The sequence below is a fragment of the Cyanistes caeruleus genome, chromosome 4 (genome assembly GCF_971803275.1).
Source record: "Cyanistes caeruleus chromosome 4, bCyaCae1.hap1.1, whole genome shotgun sequence".
Lineage (NCBI taxonomy): Eukaryota > Metazoa > Chordata > Aves > Passeriformes > Paridae > Cyanistes > Cyanistes caeruleus.
The window spans coordinates 31,342,305-31,360,903 of record NC_141704.1 but is presented as its reverse complement, the minus strand read 5'-3'; the positions used below and the strand labels follow the sequence as shown (position 1 = coordinate 31,360,903).

The following is an 18,599-nucleotide window of genomic DNA, read 5'->3' as shown; positions in this document are numbered from 1 at the left end:
ATGAGGTTTGAATACTGGGGTGGGGTTGGAAAAGAACAACCACTAACACAGAAAGAAAATGCTCAGCGTCCCAAGAATTATTTATTCTTTCCTTATGCCTTCCCTCTTCAAGGCCCCTTCCTTCTTTTAGGCAAAATATAAAGGGAGGAGAGGTCCTTGAGGGATCTTCCCCAGCTAAGAGCCTCATGGAGCCTTCTCAACACAGGCCATCCCTGTAAAGCCAAAATCTGCCACCAGCTTAGGGGTATTCTCCACATCTCTCTGCCTCACAAATTCCTTTGCACCAAGGACAACAGTTCAAAGAGCCTGTCCACAAATTACCATCCTCCACGTTCTTGCAGCAGGCTGTACTCAGAGTACGAAAATTGCGGAGTGCAATATGCACCTGCCCCCTTGTTCATCCCCAGCTGTTCAGCAGCTCCCAGGATACAGAAAGAGACCCCAAATTCCAATGGCAGAGAGCAAGGCTAGGATTCCCCCAAATGAGCTATATACTGTGTTCATCCACAAAAAATATTTCAGTGGTCTCAACCTGCACTGTCTCCTACCACCTCTCCCTTTTTCTACCTTCCCTGGGGCCTTTTCTACCTGCCGGTGGCAATTTGCATATGGCTGATGCCAGACACCAAGAGTGCTTGCTGGTAAACAGCTCTGCCTCAGTCTCAGCTATGAGGGCAGCCTGGAATGTGTCCTCCAAATGGGGGAGATGATCAAGGGTCTGTAGGGCAGCCAGCCCTACAGCCCTCTGGCTGCTTGCTATAGAGCCCTTCATGTCCATGAGTCCTGGGACAGATTGTCCTGGAAGGGTACTCCCAGTCTGCACCCAGAGAGGGAGCAGGGAGAAGCGATCACTGGAGTTATGAAATTGCAGCACAGCTGAAGCCCTCCAACTGGTTCAACTTCCCAGCACCCCCTTCCCCCAGCACTGCTCCCCCGCATAGAACAGCAGTGAACCTAAAGCAGATCTTCTGGTCTCATTTTTTACTGAACAATGAATCTGATCAGAGAGAAACAAAATCAGTAGCATCAAGAATTAGATTATTTCTTTTCTTCATGATTGTTGCATTAATGAGCAGCTACATGTATAGAACCAGGAGGTGACTAATGTAATTAACCTGGTGTAATGATACTGCTGAGGAAAAGAGAGAGGATTATGACATACTTAGATGTCAGTATTGCACAATTTTTTATGTGTTCCCTGTACTATCAGGTTGTGTCTGACACAGAAAACTTGAGCAGTGATAGATTTCAGTCTGCATCCATTCAGCTCATGCATCTTTCTGTGTAAAATGAGGATGTGAAAGGTGGATTGCTTTCCCAGGGTTGAGGGGGTGGAGGTATTCAATTTTGGTGGTTCCTTCCCTCAACAAAATGATACTAATTATCATAAATCGTCCTTTCTCATGAAGAATCTTCCCAAAATGTCTGCTTCTTGGAGCAGGCATTGGGATTTCACCGAAATCCCTAATGACAAAGTAAGAACACAGGGATCCACACAACACTGGTCGGGGGGAGGCAGAGGGACAGAAAACGAGCAACACCAAGACATATGCAACTTGCAGCAAAGCCGAGAGAAGAGCGAAGAGCAAGCACTTAAAAATCATAACGACGGCAATAAGAGCAGAAATACATGCTTATTTTTAAGTTACCCTTCCACGTTACATTTCACCCGCCTCCTGGGGAGAGAAACGGCTGACTGAAGTTTTTGTGCGGGTCTAACTGCGGCGTGCGGGTCGCACTCGCAGCTCCGGGCACCTACGGCGGGGACGCGAAGGAAGCTGAGCTGGGGGGCGGCGGTGGTGGAGGGGGGGGAAGGCGGTAAGGGAGGGAGAGCCCCAGCGCCGTCTTCCCCTGGGCTCCGCGGCGGCCCCGGGGGAACGACCCTTGCCGGTGCCGGCAGCGGCGGGCGAGGCGCAGGGCGGGGGCAGGCGGCTGCCCCCCCGCCCCTCGCTGCCTGCCTGCTGCCTGTGCCTGCCCGCGCAGAGCGGAGCGGGGCGGAGGAGGAGGGCGGCTGCCGCCCGCGGATGCTGGGGCGCGGGCGGCGCGGGCAGGGCGGGCGGCGCGGGCAGGGAGCTGTCCTTCAGCACCGCGGGCCGCGGAGCGCTCCTCCCGCACCGCCGCCCGGGGAGCTGTCCTGCAGCACCGCCGGCCCGGGAGCGCTCCGCCCGCCCCGCCGCCCGGGGAGCTGTCCTGCAGCACCGCCGGCCAGCGCCGACACCGACACCGACACCGACACCGCCGCCGCCGCCGCCGCCTCCGCCGCCGCCGCCGCGGGGGAGCCGTCCAGCGCCGCGCCGCCAACGCCGCCGCCGCCGGCTTGATGCAGTAGCGGGGCCCGGGAGTCGCCGGGGGCCGCCGCGGGGCAGGGGGTGCCGCAGCCGGGCTCCGCTCCGCGCCCCCCGCCCGGGAGGGGCGCCGCGCCTGTCCCCCTCCTCCCCCTCCCCAACCCCCCCCTCCCCCCTCCAGGAGCCCCCCTCTCTCCTCGCCCACCTCCGCCGGGAGCGAGCGCCGCGGCTGTGCGGAAAAGCCATGGGAGGCAAGACCTCGGCACCTGTTCAGCTGAAATCAAGGGCTTACAGTATACTGGGCACTCTGGCTTGGTGGTAGGAGCGAGCAAAAGGAAGGAGAAGCAAGCAAGAAAAAGTGAGAGAGGATTGGAGCGACTGCCGCTGCCGGGAAAAAAAAAAAAAAATAAAAAACCCAAGGAAGATAACTGGGAAGGAAAAGGATTTTCATGGCGCAGGCTGCAGAGCTAAGCAAGAAGACTGAAGGTTGCATCTCTGCTCTTACAGTCTCTAACTGTCTAGGTCCAGATAATGAGAGATTGTGTTGAGGATGCTGCTGCTGCTCCCCTGTTCACTGTGGAAGCCATCTCCAAATTAGCCATTACATATGGAAACTGGAGACCAGAATTTTAGAAAAAGGGATTAAGGCGTCTCATTTTGGGGGGGGTTCTCTCTTTATTTGTTTGGTTTTTCTTGGTTCTTTTCTCTCTTTTTTTTTTTCTTTTTCCTTTTTTTATATTTCAACCAGAACGTTTCCGATTTAAAAGGCAAGCCTCTTCCCGTGTGGTCTTTCTAATTTACACTCTTTTCCGTGGGCTTTCTTACCTCCCTTTTTTGATATCTATCTCTCTCTATACCCATTATATTATTAGTCGGAATTATTATTCTTTTTATTTTATTAAACACACACACCCCAAGAATCAGAAGGCGGTTGGGTATTTGTATAATGAAGAATTATGGGGCTCTTTGACAGAGGTGTTCAGATGCTTTTAACCACCGTTGGTGCTTTCGCTGCCTTCAGCCTGATGACCATAGCTGTGGGGACCGACTACTGGCTTTACTCCAGAGGGGTTTGCAAGACTAAAACTGTCAGTGAGAACGAAACCAGCAAAAAGAACGAGGAAGTCATGACCCATTCTGGATTATGGAGAACCTGCTGCCTGGAAGGTATTTGATTCTGGACCTCCACACCCCCCCACCCCCCCACCCCTTCCTCTCCCACCACCCCACGTTTCTCCCTCCTCCCCCCAATAAATCCCTCCACATTCCACCATTTTCTCACTTCATTCCTTTCACGGTGGATTGAGAGTGGTGGGCTCAGTTACTCAGAGCACAGAGGCAAGAAGACAGGCAAAACATTCACTGTTCTGCTCCCTTTTCCCTTCTTTTTTCCCACCCTCCCCCCTCCCACCTTCCCCAAAAATTCACTTCCTCCCTCCAACTGGAATAATGTGTGTGTTACAAAACCACCGAGAGATCCTTTCAAAATGCAACTGTGCAGTCTGCCTGTCTTCAGCTTGTTTGTATTGCCTGGGTAAGCAATGCCAAAATGCTGTGTTATTGCTGTGCTCCGGCTGCAACCAGAGAGTGAAATAATTGCTCTCCTTTCAAATGGCTTATTTGCAAAGACAAGACTGTGAGTGAGGGGCAATGTGGGGAGGAGGTGATTGCAAAGCACTTTGGATGCAATTTAGTTCACTTTAGGAAGGAAAAAGAGAGAAAGGGAAGCAACCGTGTCATATCCAAAATGTCTCATACAGAACGATACCCGTCGTCTCAAACAGAGTTCAGAGCATTTTGTAATGTCTGTAGGCAACCACATCTCCCTGGGCTGGATGCAGAGGGGTCTAGTTGGCCGCTGATTGGTTTGGTTTGGGGATGGGAATTTTCCCCAGTTTGTTTGTTGTTGGGAGGGGGGTTTTGTCTGGGGTTGGTTTCGGGGTTTGGTTTGGGTTTTTTTAGGGTTTATGGTAAAGGCTTAAAATAAACAAGTCTCTGAATGGAGAAATCAGCTGAAGCCTGATGTGGTGAAACTGAACAGCAACTCAGTGACATGTCTGATGACAGAAGAAACACCACTGCAGCCAACTTCTGGAATCAGACGTTCTAAAGGGAGAGGGAAAGAGAAGAGGGGCCAGTGATTTGCTTTTAAATATGTGTTGCTGAGTACTGCTATTGGCGTACGTGTGGGCTGGGGAGGTGGTCTTCAGCCTGTGCTGGAGGGAGAGGGGCAACCGATGTAAGTGCGTGGTTTATGTTACACACGTAGTGAGGAGAGAGTGAGAGAACAGGAGCGCACATTACAGCCCATTGTGAAAGCCCTGCTTGTGAATCAGCTCCCAGCTGGACGGTGGGCTGCCAGGGGTTCATGGACATCCAGGGATAAGATCAGTGTCTGCCGGTGTCCACCCGAGCTGGGTGTGCCTGGAGCTCCCTGTCGGGAGAGAACGGCAAGTGGGTACCGCAGAACTGATTTTCTTAACCCGGCGCTGGGAGATGGAAGGCAGGGGGAAGAGGGAAATAAACTATGTATGTTTTGATGTCTCTCACCAAAGAAAGCTAAAGCTGCTGTTTGGAAATGGTTGTGTCCAGGAAGAAGCGTGAATTTCCCCCCCCCGTTCTTGGTGCAAATGGTTGAGTGATGGCTGGACATGTTTTGAATAGCTAAGTGACTTCATTGAGCGATGGTCTATTTGACGCATACTGCATTTAGTGCCCTTTGTCAACCCAAACTGCTGCCTTTTAACATATCCTGCAGAGGAGCTCTATGCTGAATACTATATGCTGTATCCACGCCAGAAAATCAATAGCAGTAAATTAATGGGGGGTGTTTTAAACACACTTGCTCACACACATGCACAGATTTCCTGCAAATAGATAAATACATAGAGGTATATATTAATAAAAAATGAAAAGCCTTTCACACAGATATTCATTACAATCAGGGAAGGAGACATCTCCTTAATTAAAAATTAATGAGAGAGAGAGAAGGGGAAAAAAAAAAAAAAAAGCCAAATGCAAAGCCATGCAGGGAGGGAAGAGAGGCTGCGGGGATGAACTCCCTTCTTGAGCCATGTCCCCAAGCTGGAGGGCAGAGGGAGGCTGGGGTGGAGATAGAAGGTATGAGGACCCCAGCCAGGAGAGGCAGAGAATTCAGATCATGTCTATCTGCCCACAGAGCCGTACCCAGAGGGACGCGGTCTGAGGGGGAGGAGGAAGGGGCGGGTGAGGTTTGTCAGATTGGAGGAGCTCGGGGCTCCTTCTCCTTTACATCTGACAGGACCCCACAGGCACTGTTGAGAAGTGGCTTGCATGGCAAAAGAATGTGCCAGGATGCTTCCAATTAAAAGCTTTGAAGTGGCCCCAACCCCCACAATGTTGTGCTGCCAGCCCAGGTCCCCTGCCCTCCCTGCTGATGCTCTCCAGCGGGCTGAAACCATAGCCCTGCATGAACGGTGTGAAATTCAGCCTGAGCACAACCCTCATTGCCCTGGCAGGGTGCTCTCGCTCACCCCACACACGTGAGGGTTGGGCTGGCCCCATGCCCCAGCCCCTGGACACTGGGCAGCAGCAGCAGCAGCAAGTGGAGTAGGAGGGTGCAATGCACCACAGGGGAGCTGAGCCCAGCTCTGAGTCGCTCACCTGAGGGCACAGGTTCCACTAAAACTTGGATAAAGACTTGGTTGCAAGAGCATCTCAGCAGAGGGCAAAACATGAGCACACACTGAGCAGGGCCTGAGCATGGGTTTGCCTTGTGAGGTGGCACAGCACAGGTTTGGAACTGCCTCTGCTGGGATGTTTGGCTTCCCAAAGCCCCACAGCCTGCATGGGGTGGTGGCTGGCATTCCCTTGGTCCCAGGACAGCATGGCCAAATATCCCCACCAGCCCTTGGATGGCAGGGCTCTTACTGTCATGTCTGATCAACTTAGTGAGGGGTTATCTTCTTTCTTGTCAAAAAGAATCAGAAGGGTGTCCCTGGTTGATTCCCTCTCCTTGGTGAAAGCTTCCTGCTGGTGAGCCGGAGAGAGAAGGATGCAGCAAAGTCTCCTTTCCCCCAAGTTACATAGAGTGGGTAGATTTGTGGAGGGAAGGGCTTACAGGAAGCTGTAAAAAAGGACAAAAACCTTGGATCTGTGCACAGTCTGCCCACGGTGTGGCAGAGGCACCTGACAAAAGATGTAGGGCAGATACTCTTCTGCCTGGAGGAGATGTCAGGGCAGGTCTATAGGGTGAGGGGAGGTAGGAAAGAGGAGGGCAGGAGGCTTTGTAACAAGAAAATAATCAAAGAAAGAGTTCAAACTGCCATCTGCTACTGGTAGGAAGCCTCTGATAATGTTGCCTTCATTTCTGGAAGCATGGAGGAACGCTGGCATTAGTCAACACTGTAGGATCTCAGAGATGGTGGACACCTCATGTTCAAGTTATCGTGCTAAATTGTCTTTTATCTTCTTGGCCAAGATACCCAGTAGCAAAAATGGATGTGAGCAATTATCTTGGGCTGTATGCACAGATACATTGTGGTCAGAATTGCAAGCTCCTCTTGGAGAATTTGGTCCCCAGGGTTTCAATTTTTGGGTTTCCCTCTCTTCAGTAATTCTATTCCCTACAGTGGACTTTCAGTCAGCATTTTCAGATCTTTGTATTGCTTCTAAGGAGAGTGTCATTTGGGAAGTCCCTCCTCTATTGGGATTTCCTTCCCCCTCTTTCTTGTGTCCTACAGTGAGCCCCTGCTCCATGGTGGGACTCAAGCAGACAGTGGTGTCACTTCATATTGCTGCAGATCACGCTTCCGATTTTTTCCCTAATCTTCCTCCAGATGATTTTCTCTCAGACTTTGGGGTTGCCCAGATATGTCTCTGGGCCATTCAAAAGTCTCTGCCCTTCAAGAAAAATGTTTTTTCTCAGCCCCTTAGCTGTATAGACACAAAACACACAAACACTGGACAACTGAGATCTGCAAGCTCATGCCCCACATGGATGCTGCACCTCTTACAACTTTGAAATGGCTGCGAATCTTCCAGCCTAATTCCTCCTTGGCATTGAATGTTTTAAAAACACTTTTTATTATGAGTGATGCCTTGTCTAATTCTTTCATTAGCTCCTGTAGATCTCCTACAGGATCTCAAAAAGTGAGGGACGATGCCTTATCAGGGTCTTATGAAGCAAGCAAATGAAATGTATTTTATATCTGTAGGTTATTGGTTTTGTCATGTTGTCATTATTATTAAGAAACAGATAGGTCTGGGAGGCTTTTATACTGAGAAGGCAGGAGAGAAGAGTCCAGGGCAGGCAGGCATGAGTGATGCACATGGGGTTAGACATCCCTGTAGATCTGACTGGTGTGAAGGCAAGTAATTGAATGGATGTTGGTGGAGAAAATAATTCCTGCCTAGAGACCCTTCCCAAGGAGAAATAATGAGCTGATCTGTTCCCTTTCCAGCTTGTTATATCTGAACAGTGCATGAAAACTAAGTGCAGATTCAGTGTTTGCAAAAATGAAGAGCTGACAGCAAAGTGAGGCAGGGCACAGGCAGTGGACAAGCTTCTGCCAGACAATTCTGGCGCTGCGTTGCTGCCTCTCACTGCCTTCTCCCACTGCTGTTTCTTCCTGGTGCACCTCTTTCCTTTTACACCCATTTTATGTGAAGGTTTTCTCCCTGTTTTCCCTCTTAACCTTTCATGATTTTATTTCTTTCAGCGGTTGTTTCTGTCAGTGTCCCTAGTTTTGCTCTGCAGAATTGCCTGCCGTCCTACTTCCAAGGATCCACAAATCTACAAAGGGTCCTTTCCTTTCATCCTTGCTGACCTAATCCAGGGCCTTTTCTGAAAATTCAGTGGTTGTAGCAGTAGATTAAATCAGGGTCTCCAAGTCTTCACAGTTCAGGACCAGGAGCATGCTAGCCCCGCCATGAGATGCAGCAGGAAGAAATGACCAGACACAGAGATGATTGTTGCTGGCATTGCATCTGCTGGGGAAAGAAAGGATTCAGAGCTGGACAGGCCTTGGGTGAAGAAGAAGGCAAAGGATTTTAAAAAAGTGGGGTGGCAGATGGTGAGGAAGAATTACTCAGGATCCCAGACTTGGGTGGGTTTGGTTCTCCTCTCAGCTTAAATTCACACCTGACTGAAGTCACAGAGAAGGCAGGGGTTTGAGGGGCTGAGACCTGCAAGCTCAGCTCCTTTGTAAGGTCTGTCAAGGAAATGCTGTTCCTCACTAGTGAGTTGCTAGAACAGACTTCCAAATTGCTTTTAAATTATGAATCTCCCTGCTGACAGAGAAAGAGGAATGGGTTAATACTGTCCTGAAATGCACCAGAAATTGCCTTGCTGAAAAGAGTGAGAGTGAAATGCAGTGGGAGGGACATGGAGGTGCAGTGTGGCAGCAGTAATGTATAAAGAAATTACACAGAGATAGAACAAATGTCTCTTTGCCAGGGAGACCAGGAGCTATTCCTATCTAATGTTTCCCTTTTAACCCATCCCTTTCCCCACGCAGCCCTCTGAGCCCCCGTCTCACTCGGTTGCGGTTTGGTGCGATCTAAGCGAGAGTTTTGGGGGAGGAGAACCACTGAGGTTTGACAGCAGGATCTCCATATTTATTTAATTTAAAAGCAGTAGCGAGGAGGTTGCCGGGGGGAGCAGGGAACATTTCAGGCTCTCAGATGGCTCTGCCCCCTGCCCCTGTTTTAAGAGCAGATTCCCAATCAAGCATACCCGGTTTATCCCAGGGGGAGCCCTCGCTGCTCCATTCTGCGCTGCTTCTCCCTTCCATATCACACTCATTGTTAGGGGATGTGCTGCTGCCTTCCTTACACGGGCACGAAACCTGCCCCCTCGCAGGGGGCTCTCAAGGAGGGAAGGGGGCTGCTGCCGGGGGAATGGGTTACAGCAGGGCTCCTGCTCCATGTCCTCCCCCCTCAGCCCCCAATCCAAGGCAGCAGCCACCCAGCAGGGGAAACACAGAGCGCAGAACTGGTTAGGCATACGCAGAACGTAATGTAAACACGATACTCCTAAAAGTTATTTTTCCCTTGCGTGTATGACCCCAGCTTTTCCCTCACCCTCCATCTTTGACTCATTCTATCCATCTCCATTTTAATTTGTTCTCGTTTCCCTCCCTTGTTTTTCCTCTTTATTTTTCCCTTTCATCTTTATGTCTCTTCTGTGCTTTCTCTCAAAAGCATCCTCTCCTTCATTATTTCTCCCTGTTTGTCTCCAAGTTCTCTGAGACCCATCCCCCTTGCTCTTTCTTCTGTTCTATTATCTTGTCCTTGCTCCTCTCCGTCCCCTTCACTCCTGCTGCCACATTTCTCTATCTTTCCTGTTCTCCCTGCCATCATTTCCCCCTGCCTTTACCCCACCTTAAATATAGTCATTCCCTCCAGCTAAAAGACCCCATTCTTTTGGAGCTGTGCTGCCTGTATGCTCTAAATAAGCACTTTTCCAACCTCTTTCTGGCTGTCCCCCTCCTCCTTCCTCCAGCCAGTGCCCCCTCCTCAAAGCCATGTATGACACCAGTTGCTGTCTCCTCTTACCAGCAGCCCAGCTGCCTCTGAGGGGGCTGAGACCCGAGCTCCTCCCTCTGCTCCCCTCATTGCTCACTGCCTGTGGTCAAGCCAACCTCCCTCCACTTTGCTGCCTCCAACCTCCCATGGCCGGAGGGCTCACTGGCAGCTCAGCTGATGAGCTGGCTCATCTGCGTGCAGCCAGCAACTGGGCTGGAAGGAGCTCATGGCAGCCCTAAATGCCCTCCCTGGCAACCCTCAGACATGGATCAGGCCAGGATCCAAATGGAAAATAAGGGTCTCGAGCCATAACCCTGGGGTAGTTGTTGTGCACTACAATGAAGGACCCCTGGATGTCAGGGAGAAGAGTCTCAGCGAGCAGTCGTCCTTTTAGAACTGTTTTTAGGGGAACGATTTTCTCTGAGATTCTCAGGAATCCCTAGGCTGAGGAGGTTGAATGGCACTGGGGGCTCCAAGCCCCATGGTTGCCTGAATGAACCTCAGTGAGGAGGGGCAGAGGGTATCACTGGCTGGTGAGGAAAGGGGGATTGTGTACCATGCAGGGCTGTGCATGAGCCATGGTGATTCACTGGGTGCCAGAAACAGGGCTGGTGCTGTTAATGGCTCTGCTGTCTATCGCAGCACATGGCTGCAGACAGAAAACCCACCACCTGCAAGTCCCCAAGCATAAGGAGTGAAGCAAAGGGGATAGCAGAGAGTGCAGAAACAAGGGCCATCCAAGAGTGGGGGTGCTGCAAAGTCAGAATAGGGTTCTCAAAAGATGGACAGGGACAAGGAAGAGTAGGAAAGACTGTGTATGAAGGCTAGGTATGTTTGCCTGGAAAAGGAGGTGAATGAGAGGGAAAGTGATTGGATTGTGTTGAATAATGAATGGGCTAGAGAAGGTGGATCAGTAGTTCTTGATTTCCCCATTTTGTAACACACAGACAAGAGGACCTGACATGAGTCACGGGAGACCCAGTTAAAGCTTTCTCATTTGATGCATATCAGGGCTGTGGAGCTCATTGCCACTGGAGCTCTCATGGCCAAGATTTTAACAGCATTTAGCAAGCAAGTGGGCATTTACGACAGAGTTCACGAAAATTAAGCATCCTCCTAATGGATGTGAACAGCATTTTGGGTGTTTTGTAATTCAGCAATTAAGCCAGTCGCCATAAAAACTAGGATAACATTTCACAAGGGCAGTCTATCCCCTATTTGACTGCCATGTGGTTCTTGCCTCTTCCCTGAAACATTTGTCAGGGATTAAACAGAGCTCAGATTTACTTAGTCTGGCATTTCTTTTGTTTCTAGATGCTATGCTGTGCAGTTGCAATGTAAGATGCAAACTAGGCCTGCATTTCTTCTGGTGTCAACGACTGCCCTAATTTGACAAATTAACAGTGAGTTTAGGTATTTCTATCATATTTTGCTAGGAAGGATCTGGGATAGAGAGCAATTAAGAGCGTATGGAATTAAGTGGAGTCCTTTTTCTTCACACCCCAGGGTATAAAGTAAGTAGTTGGCAATGAAGGTGCTATATATGTGCAAAGAATTATTATTGTTGAAGTCCCTGCTTCCCAGAAAGCAATAGGCTTTGGGTCTCTTTGATGCTATCACGACTAAATTAAAAACGAGGTTGTCTCTCTTCTCTTGTGTCTGTGGAAATGATTACTGCACTGGCATCTGGTGACGTACAATACTGTAGTGTTTCTGTACACAGGAGATGGAGGCCCAATTCTCCCCTCCTTTGCTCTGATGTAACCTCGGTGGCTCGGATGGAGTCACTCTGCTTATGCTGCCCGTGTAGGCAAGGGGAGAGTGAGGCTGAGGAAGGGCTGTGCGTGCTTTAAACATCCATGCCCCCAAGGTCACCGCGTGTCCCCGCTCGGCCAGTGACGTACCCAACAAACCAGGGGCTAAATTCACTTCCAGTGTGAGTGGGTGCAACAGCCACAAAGGTAACGAGATTCTGCATTTATTTATGGCAGCTGTTCACCAAGTCCAGCAATTCATTTTTTTACTATTCCCATTTTCATCATCTTTCACCCCCATTAAAAAAAATTCAACTTGGCTGCTCTTCCTGTGGGGCAAAAATTCTCACACAGATTCCTCACCTTGGATGGGTGAGTGTGTATAAAATGGCAGCAGAGGTGACTATGAACTTGCTGGCATTCACCTTTCTCTTTCTCTTCCTCTTCTTTCTGCATATCTACCTTTATCTGCATCTCTCTTTTTTATTGGCAGCTTTCTGTCTCCCAGACCCATTTATTCTCTTTGTGTTACAGAAAAGCTCTCCCATAAAATTCCAAACTGTTCAATCAGAGTTTTCATACCAGGCCTTGCAGGATAGGTGAAATCCACTTCTGTTTCTGTGGCACAGGCGACTAAAGTATTTATACTAGCTTCCTATCAAATCTATAACTCCTCAGAGAAGCATATGGACTTTATCCTGCAGTTCCTATTCCCCTAGAGCATATACTCCTATCCTCTAGCTGTGAAAAACGGAAAATGAGGATGGTATACAAAAACTTGAGAATGTAATGCCATCCTATTCATGGGTAGGGATTTTTCTGATGTGTGTTTTTGCTAGAAGCAAACACCTATAAATTTCTGATTTAGCTTGTTGTATAAAGAATACATTCTGTCAAATAAAGAATAACACTATCCACCTCCGTTCCTTGGATTTTCTATCCCTTTCTGATTTTTTTCTTCCTATTTCTCAGTTTTCATTCTCCTTCTGAACATGATTTTTTTTTTTTAGTGCTGGTTTTATTTTTCTCCTCCCACTCCTTCATAACAACATTTCATTCTTAAATTTGCTATCACTCAGAGAACTTCTCTTTTTCTTCAGGTCTTGTTTATATCACCAGTGTAGCTGCAGTGAGATGGATCATGCTTGAACACTGAATATTTCCCAGGTTTATGGTTGTGTTCATTCAGTATCACAGATCACTGTGAATCAAATGACTTTTCATCCAACCCTATTTGCTGACTTCTGCAACCTTACTGTGACCTGTCCATTATAAACAATGGACAAGCTCCTCTTCCTGGAGCTTTATCTCCTCCTGAGGATGTTGCATGATATTTTTCTTTCTTAGTTCAATTTTTTTCACCCTTGGTTTCCATTTTTCTTCATTTTCTTCATCATTCTTCTTCAGAATTCACTGTTTCTTCATCTCTTCCCTTTTTCTCTACATCATCTCTCATGTCTGCATTTTTCTCCAGCAGTCTTAACCCCTGATGATGTTTCTGCTCTTCCTTTACCTTTCTAGCCCATAGCCCTCCTGGGTAGGAACTAGTCCCCTTGATCCCACCCCTTTCAGCCTCTTTGGAGAGGCGGTGGAAAAGGATTCACAACTAAATCCGTTCAAATATGCACGTGTGCGTCTCCTTTCAGATACGATTGGTATGAAAGATTGGTGGTTGAGATGAAGTGGTTTGATTTTGACTTTTGCCTTTCAGACAGCCGTGAGGAGTTATTCCCAAATGTAGATGCCCCCCAGAACTGCCTTCAGAGTACAGGGTCTCAAGGGACCAATCATCAAGAATTTCTGCTGCTTCGTTTTAGATTCAAGCATTGCCCTTTTCCTTAGGCTGAGGGTCATGGGTTTTTGAAGGGCAGTGGAAGAATCATGAAAGAAGACATTTTTCTCCTGCTCATTTTTGAGTGAGGAGTGAATGAACTGTGATAAATATTTTTTTCTGCATATAACTAGAGCTGTCTCAAAGAAGTGGCAGAGGAAACAGATGGCAGAGGCCCTTTATAGGCAGCTGCTGTTGTCTCTTAAGGTGTCACCATCGCAAGAAAAGTGGTTGTAATTGGGGAGCTTCAAGATCAGTAGCGCCTGAAAGGACTTGAGCAGAAAAGAATGTCATCCTGCCTGAAGGCAGGGGGGAGTGAGACAGAAATCAAATATTCAGAGATGAAAAATCAAGTACAGGGAATAGGTTGGAGCCACTATGAAGTTTTACTGAATTTCAAGACCACGGGCTGGATGGTTTCCCTGTGTTTGGGAGCTTCTAACTGGCCACAGACAGTAGGAACATGGTAAGTAGGTTTAGGAAGAGCTGGTTTAGTGTATTTTGGGGACAGCAAGAGGGGCTGGTGTCCAGTGGGAACAGCCGAGTGAGAGACTGAGATCCCCAACACGCTGTGGAAATGCAGGGGTGAGGAAAGGTCCAGGAATAGCTATCTCCAGGCTCCTTTCTCCTCCAATTGCTTCAGAGCACTACTGCAGTGCATGCCTTTGGTATGGGGGATGCTACAGTTTGGTGTGGAAGCTTCTGTCCCAGATATTCCTCAGAATGCCTGCCTGGAGCCCTATGATCTCACTGTATGCAGCAGAGAGAGAAATTGTAAGCTGACCTGTGAAATAACAGAAGTGGGGACATGTAGCTGCTCCCTCAAGAAATAACCAGGCTTAAGTCCCTTCGTATCTTCCAGGCCTGGAGGAATTGCACAATGGGCTAGACCTCTAAGTTTTCCAGACATGGGGTTGTTTTAATCTCTCCTGCTGCCCTTGTGTCTCCAAAAGTAGGAGCCATGTACTTCTTTCAAGTTAAAGGTTTGATAGGAGAATTTGGGAGGAAGCCTGGGAGGATGATAGGGTCTCTCATGAAGTGTAAGGGTTTGGGGCAATAGAATAGCTGTGAACAGGCTTGCTGCTGGAGATAATTGGAGCTCAACATTGCACAGCATCCTTTAGCTGAGGATTCCATTGGAACTGCACTCAATAGTCTCAAAGGGAGCAACTGCCAAGAGCAGAGCAGTGCAGCTGCTTTTCTGTTGGGAAAGGGAGCAAAAGAGAAAATAATGTCTACCCTGCCGGGTGAACTGCAATGCAAACAGCAGCACAGCCCAGGAAAATGGATGGGACTGGCAATTTTTCTAAATTTTAGGTGAGCACCTAATCATTGCACACCTCTTTCTCAATCACTGTTCCTTTCTCTCCCTCTTCATACATCACTTTGTCCATCTGTTCAAAGGAAAGCATAACTCAGAAAGGCCAAGTATGGCTTTCCAGGAATTAATTCCAGGGGCTGTCTAAGATCACAGGAGAAAGGTGTTTTTCTGTGTGCTGCATCATTACAGCTTGGCCCACATTTACAGGAACAGTGAGGGGGAAAGCATTCAGAGCAAAGCAAGAGTGTGAGAAAGAGCATTGTGACGATATAAAGGCACCAGGACCAGGGAGGACTTTTATTCTTCTGCAGAAACTGTAGGGATGGGTTGTTTCTGGGAATAAACTGACTCAGCTGTGGAGGAAAGCATCTCTGCATGCTGGAAATGGAGGGACATTTGAGACTGGAAGGGTCTGTGACAGCTGGAAAGCACAGCTGGCCAGAAGGAAACATTAGGCAAGAGAGGACCCAGGACTTGGCCACAGCATGACAAGGGAAGGTGGTAATAGGAATGCAGTGTGAGTGCTGGAAGGAGATAATTGAGATACATGGTCTGAAAGAGGAAGATGAGTCAGAAGAGATCCTGGGACTCAGAGGTAGAATTGCTGAGAGAAGCTGGAGTATCAGCTGGGGCTGATAGATGGAGAGACAGACCTCCTCATCCATCTTCTCTGAATTATGGAATGGGATGGATTTTCACCTGCTGATGCCAACATCTGCCACCACTAACAGCCCTCCCTCTCACTCCTTCCTACCCCAGCCCATGGAAGAAAGGAGGGTTCAGACATAAAATGACTGGGCAGGATTAATCATGTGGACCAACCAACCTTGGACCTCCAGCAGTTTGGAAAGTGTGACCAGTGGTTTGGGCTCCATGCAGTGAAGTTTGAAATAGGAAAGAAGAAACAAACTAGTTGGAGCATGAAATTTCAGACTTGAGTTGGTGATGCCAAGAAAGGCAGGCACAGCCACCTCATACATTGAGCTCTCTGCTGGTCTCATAGCTGGAAGCACGTGAATTTGTCCTCCTTCTGGAGCCTTGGGGTACAGTTTTCATGGCAAAGAACCCACAGCTTGCCTAGATTATCTTTGGTAAAGCAGAGGAACCAACACTTAATGTTCCTCTCTGGCTGCTGTTCTTCAATGGAGATTTTCTGGGAATTTTACATTTTCTTGCCATTGTGCCATTGCAGCTGAACAAAAAATGCTTCACATAGGGTGGAAACACCTTTATGCTAGACACTGTGCATACACAAAACTGTTGTCCCTACATCAAAGAAGTGACACTCTAAGATGACAAATGACATATGAAAGGCAGCAAAGCAGAAGGCAGCAAATGTGTAGAATTTGTTTCTGTGTTGCTGCTCTTGACATCACTAAGAGGGTATTACACCTAGAACTGACTTCATCTCCTTCTCCAGGCAGAGCAGAATGCAGAACAGCACCCGCCTGCCCAGCACCAGGCGGTGCCAGGAGGAGATTCCCAAATAAGCAAGCTATCTTAGGTATTTCAAGTTCTAATGGCTACTCAAGCATGATGCCCTGCACAGGCAAACTAGTTGTGTGTCTGAAAGCCATCAGGATGCAACGATTACTCAGGTGTGCAGATTCCAAAACCCCTGCATGGTCACATTCCACTGTGCTGTGGGGACTTGTATTAAGAGCCTCTCTCAGTTCTCAGTCCAAGTCTCACTCCTGTATCCCCAAGGAGGCATGCCTAAGTGACTGGAGGGCTTTTCCCCCATGCTTGGAAACCACAGGTAGTCTGAAAGAAATGGATGATCCCATCTCATTGTGTTCCTGTGGGAGTGGAATTACGTTATTTGGGGTTCTGAAGTGGAGCTTGGCCCAGACGTGTGTGCAAGTGCTTGGGAGATAGTGAGCCAAAAGATGCCATCACAGCTGGATTTCTCCTTTGCAGTTTTAGCAGGCAGGGCTGAAGGACAGAGACTAATCTCCATGTGACCTGCAGATCCTGTCCTTTCACATGAGGGCTGAAGCTTGCTGAAGAGGCAATGCTGGAATGCTTTTGCCCATGTGGTATCTGCCCTGGGGATACATGGCCACTTCTGTCTCTAGGGTTGTCACTTACCAGTGAAAATTCATTGGATTCATGACAAAACTGCAGGATTTACCAGCAAAGAAATAGTTTGTCCTCAAAATAAATAAAATCTGATCTGGAGGTGGTGATTTACTCAGACACCCAAGAGATCACTTATTTTGAGTATCATGTTTAATTCTCACTGAGACTGCTAGTTTTGTCAATCTACATCTTAGTTTTCTCAGGGAAAAAAAAAATAATATATTACAGGGCTTCTTCCCATAACAAAAATGAAGGAAAAGACTCAAGGAGAGGAAAGCTCCATGCTCATCACTTCACTGAGCTGCACCACAGCAGGGACAATGGTCAAACCCACATTCAAATAAATTCTTAAGACCTACATGAAGCTCTTCTCTTCCTTGGGATCCACATGAAGAATTAGATCTCTGCAACAGATACACAGTAGCTTTCCCTAAATAATGAACTAATCAGAAAGACTAAAAATAGGCTGCACTGGAACATCAGTTCAGCCATTTGGAATGTAGAGCAAATGGCACTGAATGTGTTTAATGAAGTGAAAGAGTTTTGTTTTTAATCACTGAGCTATTGATAAATTGTTGATAGGTGATCAAATGTGGACTATGCTTTTAAATGTTGTGACTTTTTGAACCTGCCAAGACCCTCTTGAGCCACTCTTGATCCTTTCACTGCTAATGTAGTAGGACTTCCTGCCCTTTTCAGGACCTAAAATAAGAATAACTGTAACGTCATCTTTTTTTTTCCGGGTAACAAACATCTAGCCTCTGGGCCAGTGATCAATTTTCAAGACTAAATGTTCATAGTTGTACAAAATCAGACCCTGGGAACTGGGTCGGATATGTGAGAGAAGATGACAAGATGGGAGACAGATCAGTTCACATCTCTTCATGCTGTTATCAGGATAACACCAGGACATTAGATTAGGAGGATGGGGGGAGTGAATGAAGAAGAATCTGGTTTTTTAATTGTACAGCAGAAAAAAATGAGTGGGGAATCAGCATAGACCCTAGAGCAAGAGAAGATTTCATTTTCATGCAGGGCAAGAAGTGAGCTGGATCCTCACGGGTGTTAGACCAAAGGAAGCAAGGGAAACTGAGGCTCTAACAGGAAATTCAAGTCTGTTGTGAGGTTTGAGAGAATACTATTTAACTAGTTTAGTTCATGACAGACCCTACTGGCTGTCCTAAGTAGACTAAATCTTCCAGCACGTCTGGATCATACTTGGTCCAGAATGACAGAGGATGAGAAAAGAGTCTTAAGCAGAGTCCACATGTCCCTTAATTAATGCCATCCAAGATTTTCCATATATAGAATGTCTTCAGATGGAATGTAAGCAATATTATTTGCTATTTTGTGCTATTAAATGGGCTGAATCAACTGGAATGAATTTGAGGATTGAGCCCCATACACCTGCTCTGGCTGATGTATGCTCACACATGATCTTACTAGGCAGCTTGCTGTAAACCTTGAAGCTATCTTTACTTTTCCTTCCAGTGGAGAAGAATCACAGTGTCTTTTTCACAGTCTGCAGGAAATCTCAAAGTGCATCTGAGATATAGTTTATACACTACAACAATTTTATAACGCTGGTTTATTTAGAGCACACAGTTCTCAGCATTCTTAGATAAATGTTAATGTGTCCCCCTCCCAAAGGTGGGGGGTACATCATCCAACCCGTGCTAAGTCAATATAGCAATTAATTATCTGACTGAATATTTGTATTCTGCTTATAAACTCATGAATTATTCAATTCCATCCTATTTGGAAACAGGTTTTCCTTTTAACCTCAACTGCAAACCAGCTGTCCATCAATTGTGATGTGC

At 47.6% G+C, this 18,599-nt stretch overlaps 1 protein-coding gene across 2 annotated transcripts in view; it reads left to right on the top strand.

Annotated features, from left to right (window-relative positions):
* Positions 1-2,452: 2,452 nt before the first annotated feature.
* Positions 2,453-18,599, top strand: part of CACNG2 (calcium voltage-gated channel auxiliary subunit gamma 2) — a 51,852-nt gene continuing 35,705 nt past the window's right edge. The window contains exons 1-2 of one of the 2 annotated variants that reach the window (XM_086887363.1): positions 2,453-2,771; positions 3,307-3,452. In XM_086887363.1, the coding sequence (XP_086743489.1) occupies positions 3,311-3,452 (142 nt within the window). In that variant the 5' untranslated portion in view covers positions 2,453-2,771; positions 3,307-3,310. Of the gene's footprint in view, positions 3,453-18,599 lie in introns of both variants that reach the window. The other variant, XM_086887362.1, reaches the window with a different exon arrangement.